Genomic DNA, 18226 nt, shown 5'->3' on the forward strand with positions numbered 1-18226 from the left:
TAGAAGTAAATTATACAAAAGATACATCCTCAATCAATAATGATGCTGGAAATTAACAAAATTTCATCAAACAAAACAATCCAGAATGTTTTAAGACAATGATTTGAAACATGTGGGAAGAATTGATTTTACAAAATAGGAACCATGTTTCCCTAGCGAAGCATCAATCATCATAACATTTATCTAGATTTGCACTGTATGCAAGAAAAGCACATAAAACTTAATTTGTGACACATAGAAATATAATATGAAGTCTATATACATGTATGTATAGCTGTTTGTTCTTCCCATATTATATGGAATTGTATGAACCATTCCAATTCTTTTTCATATCATGTCCAGAAATCATCAATATAAAACTCACCAAATTCATAATCAAACAGTGAAATATCAATTTCATATTTTTCAATTCCAATCCTCAGTCTGTTAGAGCAAGCATCAAGTAAAACAAACACATGAAATGACCGTTTTATAGGTTTCACATCAATACAACATTCCACCCCTGTACAGGTGTCTGGTATATGACAAGTCACTGGTCCTGTCAAGGGCTGTAGATCAATAGGTCTCTCACAAGCTGCGAAAATAAATAATTGTCAGAATATATACAAATTGTCAGTTCATCAGTTCATCCAGATTTTTAGTTAAAACTGCAGGTTTTTTTTTTATTTGTTTTATCAATGACAAAATGTGAAAATGACAACTTTTGCAAAAAATGGTTTGTGTCATTATTTGTTTAGTACATTATTTCCTGAAATCACGATGATTAATTTGACCTTTGTGTTCAAAGTTCAACAAATGCAATAGTATAGCAAAAGAAAGATTTATGAATTTACAGTAATGAGTTACAAGTTATTTAATATTTCTTCAAACTGGTCATTTCCCTTTATAATACATCTGTGTCACTCAGTTTTCATCACATTGTTTTAATCGGTTACCTACTATTGGTGAAAGTCAAACAATTAGAACTAAGCTAGACTAAAGAAATTATAATTCCATCATCAATTAATATGTTTTATTGTTTCCAAAATTGCTTGGTTTACATATTTGAACAATTTGGAACGCACTATACATGTTAAGCCTTTGAACAATTTGGAACGCACTATACATGTTAAGCCTTTGAACAATTTGGAACGCACTATACATGTTAAGCCTTTGAACAATTTGGAACGCACTATACATGTTAAGCCTTTAAACAATTTGGAACACACTATACATGTTAAGCCAATATACACAGATATGATAACTATATTTCAGTTTGTATAGATTTAGGATCTATCTGGCTACTTGTTGTTCTACAGGGTGGTGCCATAGAAAACAATTGTCAAATTATTAACAAGGTATTCCAGTACAAAGACTTTTCTTACTTGTATTCCATCCTTCATTACTAGGACTATAGGGAGAATCTGCTCTGTTACATTTTGGTTCCGACATAAATTTGGCTATTCCAAGTTTTTCCAGAAGTAGATCTACAGCATAGTCTGTCACTGAACCTGTATCTATTCCTAAGGACTTAGTCCAATTCTTTAATGAAAATCCTGCAAAATCAATATAACATATATATTGTATGTTAAACACGATAAACATTAGATAGAGACTCAAAGGGCTTCAAAATATGAAAACAACATGTTATAAATGTCATATCCTCTTGACCTCTTTTCTTCAGTAAAAAATATCACATTGACTTTGCTCAATCTTATTACATATCTTTAATTAACAATTTCAGTTAAATTTAGTCATCTTAAATATCAGTTAAAAAAATAAAAAAATAACAAGATGCCAAGGAGATGAGTGTTATGTTGTCCAAATTAGAATTCCAGCTAATTATTTGAAATTAACATTAAATTCCACACATTGCCAATCTAACAATTGCACACATCAAATGTACAACTCAGCATTATGAATTTCCAGATAAATTTATATGTTTTAAAATTAAGATGCTGAGTAATATGTAGCAACACAGACAGACAAGGTCATTTCAGTATGTGAAATTGTCTGTCTGTCAACCATAAATAGATCGGGAGTAAAATATTCCATCAGTACGGTACTTGCAGCTATTGATGTATAATAATTAAAGGTAACGAAAACAAAATTCAAGTTGTCTGATATAAATTAGGTTTATAGTCTATATTTTTTTAAATAGATAAATGAAGTAACAACATTAAATTGGCAAAATAAACATAAAAAGATGGAATAAAAATATAATGTAGAGTTTCATTTCTAAAACGACTATGGCATACCAATATTAAATGAGCCATTCTGCCAGTTACACAGTGGTTTAGGTAGAAAAACATCCTTAAATATGTTGACTGTAAATTGACAGCTTCCATGGGATTCAAAACATACACTCACATCAAGGTTGACCAACAATAAACCTTGGGACTTCAGGTCATCTATAGAATAACTGAAATTGAAATCATTTTTAATATAAGCATATAGTTTCCTGATCATGTTTATATAACAGCAAAGATAAAAGGGCATGTAATACATAAAGCAGATTCAGCAAGACACCTAAATAAATGAATGTACAGCATTACTTGACCATCTCTTTAAAACACAGAAATATTTCTACATCTTCTTCTTTAACTCAGTTTCTGTTCAGCTGAAAAATATTGCTTGTGATGAAGGAATATTTATTTCCAGCTGGACTAGGTGGAAGAAGAGCTTCCTGTTTAGAATAATGTTAAGGTTGCAATTAACCCTTCACCTTATTTTTGTCTGGTAGCAAAAATATAAATAACAAACACAAAATTGACTTTATACTTACTCTATTTTTATAACATTCAACAGATCAAAACTTTGTTTTTGGTCAAAATCAATATCTAGAAGAGACTTCTTATAGGTGAGCTTCTCTATTCCAATTTCAAAACTGTAACTACAAGTATCCAGAATCAGATATACACTGATGGACCTACTCAGCTGTTCTACATCAATACAGCACTGTATACCTGTACAAGTTTCCATCAGGTGACAGGAGACAGGACCAGATAATATTGGCAAACTTTTCATTGTGGAGGCACTACAATCTGCAATTGAATGTTAAGATATAACATTTTTTTTTTAAATAAGGTATCACCTAGAACACAGAATTTATCAACAAAATCCTCAATCATCCCTTCATCCCTTAATTATCCTTATAATAAAGTAAATGTTTTTTTGCTAAAAACAATATGATGAGGAGATTGAAGTTGGAATGTGCAATTTAATATGCTGCAAATCTAAGTTATATGTAAACTTAGGGTATGAGGGTTTATTTCAAAGCATTCAGTTTTATTTAGTACTTGAGAAAAGTGTTGCAATCGTTTTTTTTAAACTCATTTAACATATTGAAAATTTAAAAGTATGGACAAACAGGAATTTGGTGTTTAACAGATTAATGGTTCAAATGTTACAACTCTGTTCAATAGCACCTATGAAAAGTAGATAACAAAAAATGAAAAATAAATAAGCCTATCAAATCGTTCTCCATATCATGATGTTTAGATCGCAAGAACCACAACTATTATACCTCCTTATAGAGGACAATTATTTTTCGCGTTTATCTACATGTAAACTACGATTATACTACTTTAATATATAGAGACTCTCTGTATTCTGTCTACTGTTTTTCTTTCAATTGTTTACTATTTAAGGGGTCATACCAGTTGCATATATATTAAAATTAGTAAAACATGTGACACATTTTAAAAAAACCAATCGTATGATAGATAACAAAAATGAAAAATAAATAAGCCATTCAGAGCGTTCTCCATATTATGGTGTTTAGATAGCAAAAATAACAACTATTATACCTCCTTAGAGAGGACAATTATTTTTCGCGTTTCATTTCATGGTGTAAAGATCGCAAGAACCACAACTATTATACCTCCTTAAAGAGGACAACTATTGTTCGCGTTTATCTACATGTAAACTTCGATTATACTACTTTAATGTATAGAGACTCTCTGTATTCTGTCAGGGACTTTCTATGTTAGTATAGAAAGTCCCTGATTCTGTCTACTGTTTTCTTTGAAATGTTTACTATTTAAGGGGTCATACCACTTGCATATACAGTTAACTCTCGTTGTCTCGAACTCGGTTGACTCGAAATTTCGGATGAGTCGAAGTTTTCACGTGGTCCCGAACTTAAATATTCCATACAAACGTATGTAATTCGACTCCTGATGAGTCGAACTAAATTTACGGTCCCAAGGTTAACAAAAGCATTCAAACTTCATTTTTTATCTCGAACTAATACACATGTCAAAACATGACCTCCGGGATTTTAAAAAATAGACTGAAGAGTTAATCTGACAATACACGTGTTATTAAATTTCCGGTCACTGAACACTGTATTGATTTATGACATGCGTGTTTACCTAAGATTATCTTTTATAGAATTTTTATAAATAATTAGTAATACATTGTTAATGTTCATGAAAAAGTATTTAAAATGTTTACAAAACAATTAATTTGTGATTTACACTAATGAGCTTGGGTGTGTATAAAGTGAGGATTATGGCTTCCGTTGATGATCACTTAAAAACTACTCAAACGGCGTCTTTAATCTTGTTATATTTTCTTTTAAAAAGAAAGAGTGAGATATAACAATATGAATAGAAATCAAAATTTTCTTAAATCTCTTGTATCCGAGAATAAACAATTTTGTCAGCTATAACCGACCTGAATAACGAAACTATCGATTGGAAGTTACTCTCTTGGAAAAGCCATAGGATTTTTTTTTTAATTGAATAAGTAAAAAAATGTCATTTTTTAAATAATAAAAGACTGTGACATACAAATACATCGATCTGATACTAGAATATCGATCCCCTTGCCATATTCACCTGGATTTATTTTAGCTTTACCAAGCTAAACAAAAGTTGTGTCCCTTAGATTGTTGAACTTCCGGTGTTCGTTTGAGTCGAACTACGTGTATCTCGAAATATTTCTCTGGTCCGGCTGACTTCGACATAACGAGAGTCGACTGTATATTAAAATAAGTGAAACATGCTTAACTTCATCTTAAACTACCTTGACCAAAAACTTTAACCTGAAGCGGGACTGACGAACGACCGACCGAACGAACGCACGGATGCACAGACTAGATGGGGCATAACAATTTATTGTTGAAAGTGAAAAAAAGTGATTTGGCAAAAATGAAAGTAAGCCGTAGAGATTAGAGGAGGCAGGGCCTTTTTCGGGGCGTCAGGATCGGGTGTTTTGAAACTCGGGATTTGGGGATTGATCCTTACGGGATCCGGGAATATATTTTTCGATTTCGGGATTTCGGGATATGAATTTCTTTAAATTCTGCATCTCGGGATTTCGGGATCAGGACCCCTCCGACCACCCCTCAAATTAGCCTTAGTCGGTCTTAGTCATTTATACAAGATTTAAATCCTACCATTGGCATGTTAGTAAGACTCTCAAAAGAAAAAGCACTGATGGATTGTCCTTGAAGCATATTTTATTAGACTTATAATGGACTATATATAAGCAGTTACATTTATTTGATGTTTGAAACGGTGCAAATTTTTAATTTGATTTGACTTTTACCAAAAGAAGCATTGTAGCAAAAGAGACGAATAATTGTGGTCCGAGGCCAGAAACACGAAAATAATTGAATTTAACAGAAAGGAAACAAATATCGGACTTTGGAAAAAGGGAGAGGGCTTTTGATACCTTTTATGAAATTCTTCATACATAATATCTTTTTAAAAAATAATTCTACAACAGTTCACAAGCTGTATGTGCCCGCGATTTCGAGGGTGTGTTCTAGTGAGGGTTTATTTCAAAGCATTCAGTTTTATTTAGTACTTGAGAAAAGTGTTGCAATCGTTTTTTTTAAACTCATTTAACATATATTGAAAATTTAAAAGTATGGACAAACAGGAATTTGGTGTTTAACAGATTAATGGTTCAAATGTTACAACTCTGTTCAATAGCACCTATGAAAAGTGTGTCAGAAGTATTAGCTGACCAAACAGATCACCAGACAGACTGACAAGGTGATTGCAATGAAGTGGGTATAATTATACAAGAATTGTGAGAGTGCTAACAAGATTGGATGGATAGACAGACAGATGGATGCCCAGTATTTCCATGTCCCCTGCAATGTGTTACACATGGGACATTAAAACATTAATAGCTGTTCAAGTCAAAATTATATTCTATTATACACTAACTGCTAGTCCAACCATCTGTTGAGGAACTGTAAGGTGGTAAACTTCTACTGCACTGTTCTTCTAGAAGATAGGCAGATACTCCTAGTTCCTCCAGTAGCTTAGCAAGCAGTAGCCCTTTCACCTGTCCTAGACTAGGTAAACTGTTGTCTGCTTTAAACTTTGCCAATGAAAAATCTATATGAAAAGTAAATTAAAGTGTTCTGTAGTAACTGTTGCACTTCTCAAACTCATACTCTAAGATTATTACTGCAAAATAAATTACAATTTAAGCTGAACTTTACTAATAGATTCTTATCCTAGCTGTGGCCTTTTTCATATTAATAACTAAAGCATTTATTAATTTCTATTTCAATAGACTAATTGCAGTGGATTTGTGAAGTTTTAATTATACAGCAGTGCAGATTGAAACTATAAGCAAAGAACCAATGGAGATCACATTATATATTGAATTTTCATTAAAATTCTACCAAGTTAATTTCTAATTGAACAGTTGAATATGCTTCTGAAAAATGAAGACTGTAAGTTGACTTTTAAATGTCTTTTTAATATTTTTTGTTGAGCTGCAGTATTATGGACATATATACCACAGCACCTTTTATTCATATTCTTTCCTTTCAAATACAAAATATTACATTTTTTACACCTTTAACCTAAAATGTATACCTGGAATTTTAAATCCAGAATTTGTCCAGTCACAGGCCAGTTTTGGTAGTTTCAAATTGTCAAATATGGTTGTTGACAGTAAACAACCCCTGTGAAAAAAATGTGGGAATTCCTAGGATAATCCTTGGATAAAGCTGGAAAAAGATCCCAGTTTATCCTAGGATAATCCTAGGTTTTTAATCTAGGATTATGTGGGACGGTATTGGAACAAGGATTATCCCAGGTTATCCTGAGACTTTTTTAAAAGCTGGGTTTTTTCTAATTCAGTTATAGTCCCAGGTTGTCCCAAATATTAATCCCAGCTTTATATCATATCGATCCCAGCTTTATCCCACATCACTTAGCCTCAGTCCCAGGATGTCCATGATAATCCTATATAAGTCCCAGCTAAATTCTATAAATTCCCAGCTCTGTCCTATACCAGTCCCAGCTTTTCCCAGAAAATCTGATGATCATTTTTGGTAAATCTTCCTTATAAAGCAGTGACTGTGAGTCTTTCTCAGGCTAATTTTTTTCTGCAAAATCTTCTGAATCATTAAAATGTTATATATTTCAACCAATTATAATTGTAAAAAGAATATGTATTTACTTGTATGAAAACTATTGAATACACTAGACAACATAGTTTGCAAAAAAAACAATCATGATTGCTGAAAGTTTATTTAGTAGAATATATTTGATTTGATTGTAAACAATAAAAATTGAATAAAATATCATAAAAAAACTCATTGATATGTATAATTCCATTATGAAATACTGATAATGAAAATGAAAATGTCAATGTTAATTTTTGTCACAATTAGGTTAAGACATGTAAGATAGACTGTCAATTATAAAATCTCCTGTCCTATTTCCTGGCAAACATCTTAAGCCTGTCCCTCATTTTCCCTCTAACTTCCTTTATTGCCACAGTATAGGCCTTGGCTATTAAATCTGAAAATATAAACAGAGTGTAATATTACAATAACAACTAATACAAATCTCAATTTTTGCACATTAGTTGTTCCAGGATTCATATATCACGTAAATAGCGGTAAAAAGATTACATTATTTACAGTTGTTGAAAAATAGATATTGTTCTTTTTTTATTACTGGTTAAAATCTCATGTCATTCAATCTTCGGTCAAATATTTATTTAATCATTTTTTTAGACTGCATTCTCTGTATTTTGAGTCATGTCATCAAATGCCAAATAATCATACTTGTGTCTGACCAAATTATGCTGTAAACCAATCTATTTTGGTGGCTTACTACATTATGTCCTGAATTGTCTATGGTTTGATTTTTTATACCTGTACCGTTATATAAATGCATCAACCCTTTACACTACATCAATAACTTACCTTCTAAGAAACTTCTTCTGGTTTCATCAAGGCCTGGTCTTGGGTCATCTGTTTTTGTATTCTTTTTTTGGCCTAATAGGCTGCAATTCCTCAATTCCTCTTCATTAAAAACCATTGGCATTGTTGCCTTAACAGCCTGTGTAACATCAGATCTGGATTTGACTGTTCTTTCAATTTCATCCTGGAAATCCAAGGGAAAAAAGTCTTCATTATTTAATATCTTGATTTAGTAATGTCACCTATGCTGACCAAAGCAACATATAGGGATCATTTATTATCAAAATGCCTTCTGATTGTGACATCTGTACCAGATGTTTAGCACAGTTTTTCACAACAAGTACAAATGTACATTAGTGTACACTGAGCTGACATCTTTATCCCAATGTGTAATAAATATCTGTATTGCTGTTGTTCTATTTTAATATTTTAGTTTTATTATTGTATGAATTATCAATGGTAAATAAGAGATATAATAAGCAATAATTTGTTTATCACTTGACATATTTCTGAAGATTTCCATACTGGTGTTATATCAGTTACAAATTTAAAGGAAAAATCAAACATAAACATTACTAATGAAAATGGAATGCTATAGTATTGTATGATTGACAATGATTCGCAATAATATTTGAAAGGGCTGAATAAATATTTTGGAAAATATATCAAAATAATTTTTTGGAAAGTTATTCTTGTGCAAGTCTCAAGAATTTCAATGCATTTATTGTATATCCGGTCGTTCGGGCCCCAAACCGATCCGGCCCCAAGTCAATCCGGCCCAAAGTCAATCCGGCCCAAGTCGATCCAGCCCACGTCGATCCGGCCCCAAGTCGATCCGGCCCCATAATAAAATAAGAAATAACCATATTGATCTTGGAATAATAATAACCTATAATAGTTTACTTTTATAAACTGTTATTTGGATGGAGAGTTTTCTCATTGGCAATCACACCACATCTTGCTATATATATATCGATATATTTTTCATAAATTTGACAGTATTTTGAATAGTTGTGTGTAGAAAAAACACAAGTTATATGAGTATCCAGTATCTATTATTATTTTATACTCATCTGAAGAAAATATTTTTTTATTTTTTTTTACCGTACACCTTTAAAATTATAATAAAAATCATAAACATTTATGAATTACTTTAATAAATATCTTTATTTTTATTCCTTATAAATATATTTTTTTATTGGGGCCGGATCGACTTTACATTTGGGCCGGATCGACGTGGGGCCGGATCGACTTGGGCCGGATCGACGTGGGGCCGGATCGACGCGAAAGCGTATTTTGTAAAATGAACATGTAATACTTTTGCAAAAATATGCAAGAGAAAATTTAATCTTTTACCACAGAAGTCAGAAAATAAATGACAGAGAAAAAAAAATGATAATACCTTTGTATATCCATTAACCATATTGTTCTCTTGACGGTTGTTATCTATATCCAACTGATCTGCATCTTTAAGGTCAGAAGATTGGTTTTTCTGAAATAAATAATTGAAAATTAATTTATCATACTAAAATTGAGTTTTCTTTAGGGAGATTATTAAGGGGGCACTGACATTTTACTGTGTCTTTTTTTCAATTTTGATTATGTTTTAAAGGTTAAGAGGTCAGTGTTTCCCTCAAGTTCTTGATTTATGCATGGTGGTGTCCATATACATTAACGTCAGGCCCCTCTCCTTAAAAAAGTTAATACCCTATGACTCTTCATTATTCCTCCCCCCTTCAAATGTCATGATCACCATTCTTTCAGTCAAGCCCCATCCTTCAAACAATTTATAGGAAAAACACTCAACTGAAGGATTTTATTCATTTATATATTCTAATAAGTATTTGTACTTCAATTAATCTGAAAAAATACTTTAAATTATAAAATGAATTATGTGTAACCTGTACAGTGTTATTGTAAAGTTTCAATACAGAATAGCAGAGGATAAACCTTCATGCCAAATATGTTTTGCACTCACCTTAGACTTCTTTTTTAGTTTTTCAACGTCCTTTTTCAGTTCTTTTATTTCTTTTTTTAAATATTTAAGTTGGTCACAGCATTTGTGACATTGACTTTGATCATCAGTATCTTCCTTCTCATTATCACTTATGACCTGTCCTGTCAAGGGTTCAAAAGAAGTCCCACTTTCACAGAAGGAACTGGTATGGCTGGAGATTGGCCAATTATATGCAGTCTCTAGGCTTTGTCTAATTGGTGGTACTTGTATGTCCTGCTGAAATTGATGGTCATTGTTGTTCATGAGCATACTCATGTATGGAAAGGAGTTCTGTCCATTTGATGTACTTGGCTGGTTAAACATGTTTGAATTATAAGGATATAATTGTTGCGACTGATTTTGTTGAAAAAGTTGTTTAGGAACTGGTAAAGATGACTGACTTTGTTGAGGGGATAATTGATGAAGTGGTATTTGCATTGATGGATTTTGCTGAGACATTTGTTGATGAAGTGGTATATCATGCCATTTATTTTGCTGAGACAGTTGAGTGACTGGTACACATGACTCATTTTGTTGTGGAAGTTGTGGAGTTACTGGTAAGTGTAGCTCCTTATGATTAGAGATTGGTTGCTGAACAGGTTGGTGCGACAGATGTTGTTGCGATATCTGAGGATGTGGTACACATGACTCATTTTGTTGTGGAAGTTGGGGAGTTACTGGTAAGTGTAGCTCCTTATGATTAGAGATTGGTTGCTGAACAGGTTGGTGAGACAGATGTTGTTGCGATATCTGAGCATGTGGTACATGTGACTGATTTTCATAAGGTTGTTGTTGAACTCTCTGGGAATCATCCTCATATGACGTCTGTTGAGGTTTGGCTGCAACAAGTGGTGGTGTGGTCATATGATTTTTTTCATTCCGACTTCTAAGAAGTGAATCAACTGCTGTTTTTATAGCTTCTCTTGTGACAGCAGGTGAATTTCCATCATTTTCCTCATCATCACTGTCGTGTTTTTCGGCACCTGAAAATAATGTGAAAGAAAATATACAGATCTGAAAAACAATCTGCAAAAGGTAAATAGTGCTGCATATACATGTATTGCATCCCAACTTTTTTGCTTAATTGTGTTTAGTACATTTTATGTGTGACCAACGTTTTGCAGATATTCAGAAAATTATTCTTGTTTTTATTTCTGTTGAAAAACAGAATTGTGAACGGACCATTGTTATGTCCAATCCATAATGCTATAGCACATATATTTTATAGAACTCATAGTTTATATTTTAACTCCTGTACAATTTAACACACTGAGAGTCTACTGAAATTACAACATACATGTATAATATATATTTGGTAAGATAGATAATATTTAAAAAAATGGACTGTAGAAAAGGTGATTATCCAAAATTGTCAACATGAGAAAGTTATTTCACTGACGGAGCAGAGAAAGTTGATGTTTGAAAATACATTTGTATATTAGAATTTCTTGTATGCACAACAAAGGTAGAAACTTTTAGTAAAATATTAATGGCCCTGAAAAGGACCCTTTATAGGAAATATCATTCGGTTGGCACTAGTTAAACAAGAAAATCAAAAGGTTATTTGCTGGTGAATAATAGGGTTAATTAACCAAAAAATACCATGTAATGTGTTAACATATAGAATTGCTTGTAATATATTATAAGTTATATGGTTCGTAGGGGGGTCAGTAGTTTACCGTATAACGAATTTATCGGACGCTGGACTTTTTTTGCGGCGTTTTGTTGAAAAATAAACAATGAAACACAACAACATTGATACTTCGATGATGTCGCCATTAACGTGTCACGAACCCCATATGAAACTTACTTACCCCATACGGTCTCATAGGGGGTCACCATGTGACAGCGTTTAACCAATCACTACGTGATAATTCATCTGTGGTCCAATAAATATGTATGGAAGAGCTTTTTTAGTAATGAATTACAGTATATGAAGAGATTTCAGTGGTTTAATCATGACAAGTCAAGACTTACACTTACCTTTAGATTTTTTGACAGTTTTACCACATGTATCTTTCTTTTTTTTTGTTCTTGTTTGCTTTACTCCCACATTTGTTGTTTGTTTTCTTTTTCTGTTGGGTGTACATGTATGTCCAGGTGTGGTCTCTGCCAAGGCAGGTCTATCAATTCTATTGGCATTGACCGTATTGTCCAAACCAGTATCAGCAGTAGCTTGCTTTTTTTCAATAAGCTCTGTAAGCTTTTTGTCCATGGACTTCCTGCATTCTAAAAAAAGTAATTAGTTTAAACTGATAAAACTACATTGTACAGGACTTGTAACTATAAAATGTTCTTTAACATGTTTAAGGGAGCTATTTGACTGACAAACAGACACACAGACCAGAAAACATAATGCTCCTCTACTACATTTACTAGGTGGGGCATAATAAAATATTAATACAATGTTTTTGTTGTTTAAATGTTAGTTAAAATTATTCCGTCCTCGTGTGTTAGCACTCTCCCACAGTGGAACAAATTATACAATAAATTATTGTCAGGGGGTGCAAAACATATGTCCCGATACAAATGCATTGATCGGCAAAAATAAAGGGGGGGTGGGCACCCACGGAACACCCCCCCCCCCCCCTGGATCCGCCACTGCGGAGGTGATATTAGGTCATTCGGAGGCAAGACACAGCTAAATACCAAAAGTGTAAATACGTTTATTGAACAGATACATGTATATCATGTAAGGGAGGGGTTTTTGCGAAAAATACCAGTCAAGGGACTGTGTTATTTCCCAAGCCATAACATGATATATCTGTTTAATAACACCAAATAGATTTTGATTGAACATAAAAGGGAAATCATAGTACCGTGGTAATTAAACATGTTCAAATATATGCATTTAAGTGCTTTGTTTTTTTGGTATCTATGTGTAAATGTCATTGTTTTTCCATCATTAAATTGTTCATTTGTATAGATGTCTTTTATTTCATAAACAATAATATATAATGTCTTAAAATATATTTATGAGGATTGTTTTAATTTGAATCATGACCATAAATATCTTACTTACAAGATTCATATTTTCTTCTTGTTCTTGATATACCTAACAATATCTTCCATTGTTGTTCCATGCATTTCTAATCAGGACGACATGCATAACATTCTTTGTTTTCATACATGCATTAGGGAAGTATCGTGCGTTCTTACCACCAATGGCTAAAATTTCAAAATCCCACAACTCTTTGTACCCGGGATATGATGCCTTTCCTTTGTCGCCGAGTTTAAAGTCATTCCATGGCTTAAGAGGCTCTTTAATTTTCCCCAGACTATGTACTGACATTTTACCACTGTCAGTCGGCCATAACATCACAGCAAATTTATTCTGGGCTTGCATTTCTGTTTCTTTGTAATCATGGCTGTAACTGTAGTCGTTCAAGTTATTTGAAAATAGCGCTAGGTGTCAAGTTACTTTCTGTTTACCAAATACGGGAAATAGAGATGCATCTAAACACCGACGAGTAAATACCGATAATATTAACGCGCTTTCGATGTGTTTTAAAACGTGATACGTATGTGGTAGGGATTATCATCGTTTTTAATCGTTTATTAGAAGATGGGAATAAACAACATCACAAAAGCACGAAGAACAAATAATTATTAAGGTTTGTTATTTGCCTTTTCGGTTTTAGCTTTACCGTGATTTTCGGAAACTCTCTAGAATTATCATGCTTTATCGTGATTTTCGGAAGCGCTCTAGAATTTTCTTAATGGAAGAAAACAATAACAATGAATGAAGTCGAAGAGTGCGAAATTTGTGGCAAACTGTTGAGTAGAAAACAGAGATTGATATCCCATAGAGAAAAAATACATGGCATAAAACGTAAGATTAGAAATTGTTTTGTTCAGAACTAGGACGTCATTGTGTAAATTGTATGCATTTGAAAGTTAAAAGGCACCAGTAAAAATGTAACATGATACCACACATGAATTATTGCCGGACATTCACAATTATTTACCGTCTCTAAATTATAGTGTAGTTTTTACTATTTTCTCCCGATCTTCTTTAAGCTTCAAATACAAGTTTATAATTTTTTAAACTTGCATATATTTTTCTTCTTTTTTTTAAATTTTATAAAGATAGTGTTTGTTGAAAATCATTGACCATTCACATTCCATTTAGTATCTGAAAAAAGGGGGGATTTTTTTCTGGGGCATACATTTGTAACATTTTTCAAGTGTTGGCTCATAATCTATGTGAGAGCTACATATTTGTTTTTTTTTAGAGGGGTATTTTCTTTAAGGATTTCTGATGGGTTCCTAGTCAAACATCATGAGCATCTGGGGGATTGAAATTGCTTGAGCATTTAATTTCTTAAGGGTCTTTGACAAGGTACATGTAGTGTTTTATCCCCACTTCTGTTCAGAAATTAAATGGAATGGCCTGTTTTAAAACATTGCATTAATTTCAAAATGAATTATCAACAGTATATATTTATTATTTGCATTTGACTGTAATGAAAATAAACACTGATATGATAAACATATTTTTCATTGAATAACTATTAAGACATCCAATTTTTTTTTATATTCTAGCTGACCATGAAGCGAAGAAGTACAAACTTTACGTAAGCAATTCTGCAGTACCAATTCCTAGGACAACAGCGTTTCGAAAAAGAAAATTTGACCAAGAAACATGTATCCAGTCTGTAACAGTATCAGGACAGTTAGATCTAGAATGCCAAGAGGAATCCACAACATTTGAAACAAGATCAGAAACTGCTGAATCTTCATCTTTATCAAATTTAGAAAGTTGTCATTCATCGTCAATACATGAAGAAGAACTTGCACATACTGTTTCATATAATGAATGCACATCTTCCCAGAACAAACTTGAAACTGGTATGTTAGAAAGCATATCTGTTTTAAATGAACATGAGGTCTTGAACAGCAATTCAGCAGAAATACATGTACAAAATGTATATGATAAGACAATGCAATCTTTCCCAGGAGCATGGGAATGTGAGGCAGCTGCTGCTGAATTATCTGATTGTGATTCATCTGCAACATCTATTTCTAGAGACTCTGATAGTGATATTGATACAGATTTTGAATCAGATATATCTTCATCTTCTGAATTAGATACTGATACTGAGGACAACATATTAAGTGATGACTCAAGTTTCGATCAGCCAGAAATCGCTAATTCAGAATCACAGACAAAACTGACCCATGATGAAGAAAAAGACATGGCATTACTATCCCTGCTGTTAAGATACCATTTAGGAGAGAGTGGATCTCGTGATGTAGTTAAAATCCTTAACATTTTTAACCCTGAAAACAAAGTCAAAGATCCTAATAAATTAAAAGCCTGTATTGGTTCAACTGAGACACAGATATATGAATTCTGTGACAAATGTTATACACTGTATACTGAAGAAGACATTTTTCAATGTGCAATAGCAGGATGTAATGGCATAAGGTATAAAGGGCCAATTAACAAGCAGCAACTGAAAAGAAAGAAAACATACTTTACCTGTCTACCAGTGAAACAACAAATAAAGGATATATTACAAAGGGAGGGCATATGGTCAAGTATAGTGAAGTACCGTGCTGACTGTAAAGCAACAGCTGATGTGACTGATATAGTTACAGGAGAAATGTACAGAGATTTATGTAAGCCTGGCCAGTTTATGAATGGAAAGGATAATTTCACTTTGCTTTTCAACACCGATGGTGTTCCATTATTCAAATCATCCGGTGTTTCAATATGGCCAATCTATCTTGTTATCAACGAATTACCACCAGTTTTAAGATTCTCCAGGAGAAACATGATAATATGGGGTATTTGGCAGTCCAAAGGTAAACCGGTCTTCAGGACATTTCTGCAGCCCTTTATTGAACACATGATAGACCTAAAAGACAATGGGGTATCCATATCTGTAGATGGTAAGACAGTTCTTACCAGAGGTCTTCTATTGGCAAGTACAATGGATTTGCAAGCAAAAGCGTATTTGACTGAAATGACCCAACACAATGGAAAAAACAGCTGTATTACATGTGAAGATCCTGGTGAAGTGGTGAAGCAAGGACGTGGTCATACCAGAGTTTATCCACACCGTAATGATAGTGATTTGTATAAAGTCAGAAATTCAGCAGGTAATTAAGATTATACATGTCTGCATGTCATGCATGTAAAATGATGATTATAAAAAATGTAAAAATAAGATAATGTGGTAGATATATTTATGTATGATTGCCAATGAGACAACTACTCCCAATAAAACAAGTAATTATCATGATGAATAAATGAATAAGCAGTGATGTAGGCTGTCATAAAATCTTCAACACAGAGCAAAAAAACATGCACCTGGTGTACATGTGTAATCTTTTACACACAGTATTTAACATACAACCATGAACATGGATATTTTTATTTTCTGAAATAAGAAATATTGAAAGCGTTTGATTAAAAATATCAATGATTATAAAAACATGAAACATATTAAATAACTGACATGATTGACAATTGTCTTTGTTTATTGTTGAAATGATAACGCATGTTCAGTTATTTTTTTTTTATAGAAATCCTAGCTTGTGGACTAGCTGCGCTTCAGACAAATAAGCCTGAGATGGGAGTTAAAGGGGTATCGTCATTGCATGGGCTAGAATGGTTTGATATGGTCTGGGGACTGGTTCCAGACTACATGCATGGAGTTTTACTTGGTGTAACCAAAATGTTGATGAAACTTTGGTTTTCATCATCACATGCTGGTAAACCTTACTTCATTGGAAGGGCCATAAAACAAATTGACAAAAAACTTAAGAAGATGAAGCCTACTGACGACATTACAAGACTTCCAAGGAAAATTGAAAATAATATGCATCATTTGAAAGCATCCGAACTCCAGATGTGGTTACTTTTTTATTCTGTACCGTGTTTGATTGATATCATGGTGTCTGAATACTTCAATCATCATTGCCTCCTTGTGGAGGGAATATATATATTATTAAGTGACAAGATCACTGCAGTGCAGTTAAATCATGCAGAACATATTTTGAACTTATATTATGCACAGTTTGGCAATTTATATGGAGTAAATAATTGTACAATAAATCTGCACAATACTTGCCGACATCTTACATCGTATGTCAGAAAATTGGGACCACTCTGGGCATGGTCATGCTTCGCATTTGAAGATATGAATGGTACAATTTTGGAATCTGCACATGGTACAGGAGATGTTTGTTCCCAAATTTTGTGGTCTATGCAGGCAAGAAAACGACTCACTGTTGATTGTTCTAAAATGGCCAACTCAGAATTAAGAAATTTTGTCGTAGAAGCAATGAACACAAGAAGAGCAATAAAAATAAAACATGTTGCAGAAAATTGTAAAATTGCAGGGGGAATGAAGACAGAAATTCTTGAAGCAGATATTTTAAGACAACTCAGACAAGTATTGAATTTACCACAGCCAGATGATGATAGTAGTTTAGGAACAATTTCAAAAGTTGGACGCATAGTCAAAAATGACCAAGTTATATTCTCCAAAATCTATAGTAGAATGACCAAGAGAATTGGCCATGTAGTGTTGATAAATAATATTAATACATGCACTTCTGACAATTCTTCCCAGATAGCATCTATTCAATATTTTGTATTGCACCGTAAGAGTAACAAATGTGCGGCAATTGTGAAATACATTACACTAAAGGAAGAAATGGCATTGGTTCATAGGTCTATCAGTCATTTAATTACTGTGAACCCTGAAGATCTGAATGCCAAAAACTGTGTTATATTAGTTGAAAATATCCAAGAAAAACTGCTTTATCTTGATGGAAACACAAAATATCCTTGCATTGCCAGACTACCAAATTTATATGGACAAAGTTCCTGAATGGATTGAATGATAATGTACTTAAAATTCATAATTTTCACTGAACAATTGGCTAGAAAATTAATTTTCACAAATCAAGTTTAATTATTTAACATTTCTAAAATTACTGTGTATAAAGATAATGTTCATGCACATGTTCACAATTTGTATCTTTTTTAACAAAAATTTCTCAGACATAAAAAGTTTGGACTCTAACATTTTTACTCTTGTCTTTAC

General features: G+C 32.8%; 4 protein-coding genes across 5 annotated transcripts in view; 1 reads left to right on the forward strand and 3 right to left on the reverse strand.

Annotated features, from left to right (window-relative positions):
- The window catches only part of LOC139500299 (uncharacterized), a 221066-nt gene extending 213783 nt beyond the window's left edge, over window positions 1-7283 (reverse strand). Inside the window, exons 1-7 of the mRNA XM_071289042.1 lie at window positions 7249-7283; window positions 6828-6916; window positions 6165-6338; window positions 2765-3023; window positions 2238-2401; window positions 1365-1535; window positions 365-574 (exon numbers count right to left, since the gene is read on the reverse strand). Coding sequence (XP_071145143.1) covers window positions 365-574; window positions 1365-1535; window positions 2238-2401; window positions 2765-3023; window positions 6165-6338; window positions 6828-6916; window positions 7249-7283 — 1102 coding nt within the window. The remainder of the gene's footprint in view (window positions 1-364; window positions 575-1364; window positions 1536-2237; window positions 2402-2764; window positions 3024-6164; window positions 6339-6827; window positions 6917-7248) is intronic.
- Window positions 1-18226, reverse strand: part of LOC139501253 (uncharacterized) — a 599145-nt gene that overhangs the window by 477899 nt on the left and 103020 nt on the right. The window lies entirely within an intron of this gene.
- Window positions 7557-13629, reverse strand: LOC139501256 (uncharacterized). 2 transcript variants are annotated; one of them, XM_071290275.1, is made up of 6 exons: window positions 13323-13629; window positions 12147-12392; window positions 10146-11146; window positions 9570-9659; window positions 8171-8351; window positions 7557-7760 (listed from the first exon to the last, which is right to left on the reverse strand). In XM_071290275.1, the coding sequence occupies exons 1-6, from the start codon at window positions 13507-13509 to the stop codon at window positions 7675-7677; spliced, it is 1791 nt and encodes a 596-aa protein (XP_071146376.1). In that variant the 5' UTR covers window positions 13510-13629; the 3' UTR covers window positions 7557-7674. The 2 variants fall into 2 exon arrangements, with proteins under 2 accessions (XP_071146376.1, XP_071146377.1); XM_071290276.1 differs by lacking the exon at window positions 13323-13629 and adding an exon at window positions 13186-13321 and having other exon boundaries at window positions 7558-7760.
- On the forward strand, window positions 13794-18202 carry LOC139501255 (uncharacterized). The gene is made up of 3 exons (XM_071290274.1): window positions 13794-13995; window positions 14709-16271; window positions 16698-18202. The coding sequence occupies exons 1-3, from the start codon at window positions 13902-13904 to the stop codon at window positions 18008-18010; spliced, it is 2970 nt and encodes a 989-aa protein (XP_071146375.1). The 5' UTR covers window positions 13794-13901; the 3' UTR covers window positions 18011-18202.

Source organism: Mytilus edulis, chromosome 13 (genome assembly GCF_963676685.1).
Source record: "Mytilus edulis chromosome 13, xbMytEdul2.2, whole genome shotgun sequence".
In the NCBI taxonomy this organism is placed as follows: domain Eukaryota; kingdom Metazoa; phylum Mollusca; class Bivalvia; order Mytilida; family Mytilidae; genus Mytilus; species Mytilus edulis.